Source organism: Oenanthe melanoleuca, chromosome 25, assembly GCF_029582105.1.
Source record: "Oenanthe melanoleuca isolate GR-GAL-2019-014 chromosome 25, OMel1.0, whole genome shotgun sequence".
NCBI lineage: Eukaryota > Metazoa > Chordata > Aves > Passeriformes > Muscicapidae > Oenanthe > Oenanthe melanoleuca.
This window is the reverse complement of record NC_079358.1, coordinates 5,650,926-5,659,510: the sequence shown is the minus strand read 5'-3', so window position 1 is coordinate 5,659,510 and position 8,585 is coordinate 5,650,926. Positions and strand designations below refer to the sequence as shown.

The window sequence follows — 8,585 nt, the reverse complement described above, 5'->3', positions numbered from 1 at the left end:
CTCAGCCATCTGGGATTTGGGATTTGGGAGTTCACCTCAAAACCTCACCGTGCTCACCCAGTCCGGGATTTGGAGATTTGGGATTCGGGATTTGGGGGTTCATCTCACCGTGCTCAGCCCCCTCTGGGATTTGGGATTTGGGGTTTGGGGGTTCACCTCACCGTGCTCAGCCCCTCTGGGATTTGGGATTTGGGGTCTGGGATTTGGGGTTTGGGATTTACCTCACCGTGCTCAGTCCCTCTGGGATTTGGGGTTTGGGATTTGGGGTTTGGGGGTTCATCTCACTGTGCTCAGCCCCTCTGGGATTCGGGATTTGGGATTTGGGGTTCACCTCACCGTGCTCAGCCCAATCTGGGATTTGGGATTTGGGAGTTCACCTCACCGTGCTCAGCCCAGTCCGGGATTTGGAGATTTGGGATTCGGGATTTGGGGGTTCATCTCACCGTGCTCAGCCCCCTCTGGGATTTGGGATTTGGGGGTTCACCTCACCGTGCTCAGCCCCCTCTGGGATTTGGGATTTGGGGTTTGGGGGTTCACCTCACCGTGCTCAGCCCCCTCTGGGATTTGGGATTTGGGGTTCACCTCACCGTGCTCAGCCCCTCTGGGATTTGGGATTTGGGATTTGGGATTTGGGATTTGGAGTTTGGGGGTTCACCTCACCGTGCTCAGCCCAATCTGGGATTTGGGATTTGGGATTTGGGGTTCACCTCACCGTGCTCAGCCCCTCTGGGATTTGGGGTTTGGGATTTGGGATTTGGGGGTTCACCTCACCGTGCTCAGCCCCTCTGGGGTTTGGGATTTGGGGTCTGGGATTTGGGGTCTGGGGTTTGGGATTTGGGGTTTGGGGGTTCACCTCACCGTGCTCAGCCCATTCTGGGATTTGGGATTTGGGGTCTATGGGATTTGGGGTTTGGGGTTTGGGGGTTCACCTCACCGTGCTCAGCCCCTCTGGGATTTGGGATTTGGGGTTTGGGGGTTCACCTCACCGTTCTCAGCCCAATCTGGGATTTGGGGTTTGGGGTTTGGGGTCTGGGATTTGGCGTTTGGGGGTTCAGCTCACTGTGCTCTGTCCCCTCTGGGATTTGGGATTTGGGGTTTGGGGGTTCACCTCACCATGCTCAGCCCCCTCTGGGATTTGGGATTTGGGGTTTGGGATTTGGGGGTTCACCTCACCGTGCTCAGCCCATTCTGGGATTTGGGATTTGGGGTTCACCTCACCGTGCTCAGCCCCTCTGGGATTTGGGATTTGGGGTTTGGGATTTGGGGATTCAAGATTTGGGATTTGGGGTTTGGGGGTTCACCTCACCGTGCTTAGCCCCTCTGGGATTTGGGGATTTGGGGTTTGGGGGTTCACCTCACCGTGGTCAGCCCAGTCCGGGATTTGGAGATTTGGGATTCGGGATTTGGGGGCTCATCTAACTCTGCTCTGTCCCCTCTGGGATTTGGGATTTGGGGTTTGGGGGTTCACCTCACTGTGCTCAGCCCAATCTGGGATTTGGGGTTTGGGATTTGGGGTCTGGGATTTGGGGGTTCATCTCACTGTGTTCTGTCCCCTCTGGGATTTGGGATTTGGGATTTGGGGTTTGGGGGCTCTCCTCACCGTGCTCAGCCCAATCTGGGATTTGGGATTTGGGGATTTATGGGATTTGGGGTTTGGGGGTCTGGGATTTGGGGTCTGGGATTTGGGGATTCTGGATTTGGGATTTGGGGTCTGGGGGCTCTCCTCACCGTGCTCGGCCGCGCACGTGGCCGGTTTCCCGTCTCCCTCGGGCCCCGGCTCCGGCAGCGCGCGGGCGAAATCCGCCTTGAGCCCGTTGGGGAGCGGCGAGTCCCGGGCGGGGCTCCCGCAGGGAATCCCCTCGGAGCCGCCGGGCCGGGCCGGGGCCAGGGCGGGAACCGGGGCCGGAACCATCCCGGATCCGCCGGGAACAGCCCCGGATCCATCAGGAACGGCTCCAAATCTGTCAGGAACGGCTCCAAATCCGTCGGGAACGATCCCAGATCCATCAGAAACGGCTCCAAGTCTGTCAGGAACAACCCCAGATCCGTCGGGAACGATCCCAGATCCGTCAGGAACGGCTCCAAATCGTTTGGGAATGGCTCCAAATCCATCAGGAACAATCCCAGATTCATCAGGAACAACCCCAGATTCATCAGGAACAACCCCGGATCCGTCGGGAACGACCCCGGATCCGTCGGGAACGGCTCCAAATCGGTCAGGAACAATCCCAGATTCATCAGGAACGGTTCCAAATCCATGAGAAACAATCCCAGATCCATGAGAAACAATCCCAGATCCATCAGCAACAATCTTGGATCCGTCAGGAATGGCTCCAAACCCATCAGAAAAAATCCCAGATCCATCGGGAACGGTTCCCAATCCGTCAGGAACGGCTCCAAATCTGCTGGGAACGGTGCCAGATCCACCAGCAACAACCTTGGATCCATCAGGAACAATCCCAGATACACCAGAAACAATCCCAGATCCATCGGGAACAGCCCCAGATCCGTCAGGAACGACTCTGGATTCATCAGGAACAGCCCTGGATCTATTGGGAACAGCTCCAGATCCATCAGGAATTGCCCCAGATCCATCAGGAACGGCGCCGGATCCGTCGGGAATGATCCCGGATCCTTCAGGAACAGTCTCGGATTTAATGGGAACGGCCCCGGATCCCTCAGGAGCAACTCTGGATTCACTGGGAACAGCCCCAGATTCCTTGGGAATGATCCCGGATCCCTCAGGACCGGCCCCAGATTCTTTGGGAAGAGCCCCAGATTCTTTGGGAATGATCCCAGATCCCTCGGAAACGGCTCCGGATCCCTCGGGAGCAGCCTCAGAATCCTTGGGAACAGCCTCAGATTCTTTGGGAACAGCCCCAGAATCCTTGGGAACAGCCTCAGAATCCTTGGGAACAGCCCCAGATTCTTTGGGAACAGCCCCAGAATCCTTGGAAACAGCCTCAGAATCCTTGGGAACAGCCCCAGATTCTTTGGGAACAGCCCCAGATTCCCTGGGAGCGCCCCCGGATCCCTCGGGAACGTTTTCCACCCGCGTCACCACGAAGATCTTGCGGCCTCTGCCGGGGCTGGAGACGGAAATCCTGCGCTCGGCATTCCCGGAATTCCCAGAATTCCCGGAATTCCCAGAATCCACAGCCTCCCTCGAGCCCTTCCCATCCTCCTCCTCCTCCTCGGTGTCCGAGCTGGAATCTCCGGCCGCGGCCGCGTTCCCGTTTTCCTCGGGGGCGGGGGAAGCGCCGTCGGGAATTCCGGGATTTTCCTCGGGATCTTCCTCGGGATCGTTGCCGGAAATTTCCGCCATGGAGGCCGAGTGCTGCAGCTGCTGCTGCTCCTTCTCCTCCTTCTCCTTGGCCAGCACGAAATTCCTCTTGCAGCCGTTCTGGATCTCGGCCAGCAGCGCCTTCTGCGTCTCCAGGAAACTTTTCACCTGTGGGGAAAGTTCGGGAATGGCGGGAAAATCCCTTGGGGAATGGCGGGAAATTCCCTGGGGAATGTCGGGAAAATCCCTGGGGAATGGCGGGAAAATCCCTGGGGAATGGCGGGAAAATCCCTGGGGAATGGCGGGAAAATCCCTGGGGAATGGCGGGAAAATCCCTCGGGAATGGCGGGAAAATCCTTCGGGAATGGCGGGAAAATCCCTCGGGAATGGCGGGAAAATCCCTCGGGAATGGCGGGAAAATCCCTGGGGAATGGTGGGAAAATCCCTGGGGAATGGCGGGAAAATCCCTCGGGAATGGCGGGAAAATCCCTGGGGAATGGCGGGAAAATCCCTCGGGAATGGCGGGAGAATCCCTCGGGAATGTTGGGAAAATCCCTGGGGAATGGCGGGAAAATCCCTGGGGAATGGCGGGAAAAATCCCTGCGGAATGGCGGGAAAATCCCTCGGGAATGTCGGGAAAATCCCTCGGGAATGGCGGCGGGGGTTTTGTGGCGCTGGCCCTTTAAGAGGGAGAGGTGGAATTTTGGAATTTTTGGGGGTTCTGAGCTGGGACTGGGGATTCCAGGGAATGGAGATTCCCAGAATTCCCAAAATTCCTGTTGGAATCTGGGATAAATCCGAAGGTCAAGCTCAAAAATGGATTTTTTCCTCATAGGGGAAAGGTATCGAAAATGTGGGAATGCAGAAAATTGGATGCTGGAGATTCCCAAAATTCCAGGAGCTGGGAATGAGCTGTTATCCCAGAAAGCCACAGGGTTTAATTCCTGGGGAAAATGGAGAATCCAAGAAAAATCTTGGAATGTCCAACCTCACCTCAAACCCTTCCCACCGAGAACCAACCCCAAAATCCCAAAATCCCAAAAATCCTAAAATCCCAAAACTCAGGTGCCATTTCCTGCTGTGGGAATGCCCTGAAATCCCAGGAATTTTGGGGAATCTCGGGAATTTGGAGGAATTCCAGGAAATTTTCGGGAATTCCTTGGGAATTCTCAGGATTTCCAGGACACCTCACCTCCTCCTCGATCCCACAATCGAATCCCAACTCCCCAACACTCAACAACCTCAAAGCAACATTTCCTGCTCTGGGAACGCCCCGAAACTGCGGAAATTTCGGGAAAACTCCCAGAATTTTTGGGAATCCTGAAAATTTTCGGGAATTCCTTGGGAATTCTGGGACACACTGCATCCTCCTCGATCCCACAATTGAATCCCAACTCCCCCAACACCTCAAACCATTTCCCGCTCCGGGAACGCCCCGAAACCGCGGAAATTTTGGGAAAATCTCCCTGAATTTTGGGAATCCTGAAAATTTTTGGGAATTCCTTGGGAATTCTCAGGAATTCCAGGACACCTCACCTTCTTCTTGATCCCACAATTGAATTCCAACCCCTCAACACCCGACACCTCAAGGCGCCATTTCCCGCTCCGGGAATGCCCCGAAACGGCGGGAATTTTGGGAAAACCCCCAGAATTTTTGGGAATTCCAGGAAATTTTTGGGAATTCTGGGACACACTGCATCCTCCTCGATCCCACAATCGAACCCCAACTCCCCAACAATCAACAACCTCAAAGCAACATTTCCTGCTCTGGGAACGCCCCGAAACCGCGGAAATTTGGGGAAAACTCCCAGAATTTTTGGGAATCCTGAAAATTTTTGGGAATTCCTTGGGAATTCTCAGGAATTCCAGGACACCTCACCTTCTTCTTGATCCCATAATTGAATTCCAACCCCTCAACACTCGACACCTCAAGGTGCCATTTCCCGCTCCGGGAACACCCCGAAACCACGGAAATTTGGGGAAAACTCCCGGAATTTTTGGGAATTCTGGGAAAATTTCCAGAATTCCAGGAAATTTTGGAAATTCCAGCAATTTTCAGGAATTCCAGGACACCTTGCCTCCTCCTCAGTCCCACAATCCTATGCCAACTCCCCAACACCCGACACCTCAAGGCGCCATTTCCCGCTCCGGGAACGCCCCGAAACCGCGGAAATTTTGGGAAAATCTCCCTGAATTTTGGGAATCCTGAAAATTTTTGGGAATTCCTTGGGAATTCTCAGGAATTCCAGGACACCTCACCTTCTTCTTGATCCCATAATTGAATTCCAACCCCTCAACACCCGACACCTCAAGGCGCCATTTCCCGCTCCGGGAACGCCCAGAAACGGCGGAAATTTTGGGGAAAACTCCCGGAATTTTTGGAAAATTTTGGGAATTTTTTGGGAATGCTGGAGGGGGCCGCACCGCCTCCTTCTTGGGCTCGCGGTCGAGGTCGAGGCGCAGCAGGGAGTGGTTGACGCGCAGCGCCAGCGACAGCGCCATCAGCCCCCCGGTCTTGATGTCGTTCTCGCGCAGGTCCAGGCGCAGCAGCCGCGGGGACTCGGCCACGAACTCGGCCACCGCCACCGCCCCTGCAAAAAACGGGAATTCCAGGGAAAAATACCGGGAATGGGGAGGGGGATTGCGGGGAAAATAACAGGAATGGGGCGGGATTTCCAGGGAAAAATAACGGGAATTCCAGGGAAAACAAATTTTTTCAATCCAACTTCCCCAATCACATTCCAGCTTTTCCATCCCAACTTCCCCAGCCCCATTCCAGCTTTTCCATCCCAAATTTCCCAACCCCATCCCAACGCTTCCAACCCAACTTTCCCAAGCCAAATTTAACTTTCCCAAGCCCAACCCAACTTTTCCAATCCAACTTTTCCATCCCAAATTTCCCAACCCCATCCCAACTTTTCCATCCCAAATTTCCCAACCTCAATCCATCCTTTCCACCCCAAATTTCCCAACCCCATCCCAACCTTTCCATCCCAAATTTCCCAACCTCAATCCATCCTTTTCACCCCAAATTTCCCAACCCCATCCCAACTTTTCCATCCCAAATTTCCCAAGCCCATCCCAACTTTTCCATCCCAAATTTCCCAACCCCATCCCAACTTTTCCATCTCAAATTTCCCAAGCCCATCCCAACTGTTCCAAACCCAACTCAACTCTTCCAACCCAACTTTCCCAACCCCATCCCAACTTCCCCAAGCCCAACTCAACTTTTCCAATTAAACTTTTCCACCCCAAATTTCCCAAGCCCATCCCAACTTTTCCATCCCAAATTTCCCAAGCCCATCCCAACTGTTCCAAACCCAACTCAATGCTTCCAACCCAACTTCCCAAGCCAAATTTAACTTTCCCAAGCCCAACCCAACTTTCCCGTCCCAACCTTCCCAACTCCACCCGAACATTCCCAACCCACTCCCAACTTTCCCAACCCCATCCCAACTGTTCCAAACTCAACTCTTCCAACCCAACTTTCCCAAGCCAAATTTAACTTTCCCAAGCCCAACTTTTCCATCCCAAGTTTCCCAACCCCATCCCAACTTTTCCATCCCAAATTTCCCAACCTCAATCCATCCTTTCCACCCCAAATTTCCCAACCCCATCCCAACTTTTCCATCTCAAATTTCCCAACCCCACCCAACTGTTCCAAACCCAACTCAACTCTTCCAACCCAACTTTCCCAAGCCAAATTTAACTTTCCCAAGCCCAACCCAACTTTCCCGTCCCAACCTTCCCAAGCCCACCCCAACATTCCCAACCCACTCCCAACTTTCCCAACCCCATCCAACATTCCCAATCCCATTTCCCCCTCCCCTCACCCTCGCAGGTGAGCTTGGTGCAGGCCAGCCCCAGGCGCAGCACCGAGCGGTTCCCGATCAATCCGTTCTTCAGGTTCCGCACGCCCTCGTTCCCCACCGCGTTGTGGCCCAGGTTCAGCGTCTCCAGGCTCTGCGTGTGCGGCTGGGGGAGAAACGTGGAAAATCCGCGGGGAATTCATGGGGAAATACGTGGGGAAAACAGGGAAAATCCGCGGGGAAAACAGGGAAAATCCGTGGGGAAATTCATGGGGAAATCCGTGGGGAATCCAGGGAAAATCCGTGGGGAAAACAGGGAAAATCCGTGGGGAAATTCATGGGGAAATACGTGGGGAATCCAGGGAAAATCCGTGGGGAAAACAGGGAAAATCCGTGGGGAATCCAGGGAAAATCCGTGGGGAATCCAGGGAAAATCCGTGGGGAAATCAATGGGGAAATATGTGGGGAAATTCATGGGGAATTCCATGTGGAAAACAGGGAAAATCCATGGGGAAATCCATGGGGAAAACAGGGAAAATCCGTGGGGAAATTAATGGGGAAATACGTGGGGAAATTCATGGGGAAATCCGTGGGGAAATTCATGGGGAAATACGTGGGGAATCCAGGGAAAATTCGTGGGGAATCCAGGGAAAATCCGTGGGGAAATTCATGGGGAAATACGTGGGGAATCCAGGGAAAATCCGCGGGGAAAACAGGGAAAATCCGTGGGGAAAACAGGGAAAATACGCGGGGAATTCATGGGGAAATCCGTGGGGAAAACAGGGAAAATCCGTGGGGAAAACAGGGAAAATCCGTGGGGAAATTCATGGGGAAATACGTGGGGAAAACACGTGGGAATCAATGGGGAAATTCATGGGGAAAACAGGGAAAATCCGTGGGGAAATTCATGGGGAAAATCCATGGGGGAATCCATAGGGAAACAGGGAAAAACAGGGAAAATCCATGGGAAAAACAGGGAAAAGAGGGAAAAATCCATGGGAAAAGAGGGAAAAACAGGAGAAATCTATGGGGAATTCAGGTAAAATAATCCAGGGGAAATCCACTGGAATCCATGGAAATCCAGGGAAAATCCATGGGAATCCATGGGGAAACCCACGGGGAAATCCATGGGGAAATCCATGGGGAAAATCCATGGGGAAATCCATGGGGAAATTCATGGGAAAAACAGGGAAAATTATCCAGGGAAAATCCATTGGACTCCATGAGAAAACTGGAAAAATCCATGGGGAAATCCATGGGGAAATCCATGGGGGAACCAGGGAAAATCCGTGGGGAATCCATGGGAATCCATGGGGAAATTAATGGGGAAAATACATGGGGCAACAGAAAAAACAGGGAACATCTGTGGGGAATCCAGGGAAAATAATCCAGGGAAAATCCACTGGAATCCATGGGAATCCAGGGAAAATCCATGGGGAATCCATGGGGAAATCCATGGGGAAACAGGGAAAATCCATGGGGAAATCCATGGG

At 53.4% G+C, this 8,585-nt stretch overlaps 1 protein-coding gene across 3 annotated transcripts in view; it reads right to left on the bottom strand.

The window, feature by feature from the left end:
- The window catches only part of PPP1R37 (protein phosphatase 1 regulatory subunit 37), a 42,483-nt gene that overhangs the window by 8,232 nt on the left and 25,666 nt on the right, over nucleotides 1-8,585 (bottom strand). For all 3 annotated transcript variants that reach the window (XM_056510080.1, XM_056510081.1, XM_056510082.1), the window contains 3 exons: nucleotides 7,117-7,258; nucleotides 5,708-5,874; nucleotides 1,729-3,451 (listed from right to left, as the gene is read on the bottom strand). In XM_056510080.1, the coding sequence (XP_056366055.1) occupies nucleotides 1,729-3,451; nucleotides 5,708-5,874; nucleotides 7,117-7,258 (2,032 nt within the window). The remainder of the gene's footprint in view (nucleotides 1-1,728; nucleotides 3,452-5,707; nucleotides 5,875-7,116; nucleotides 7,259-8,585) is intronic.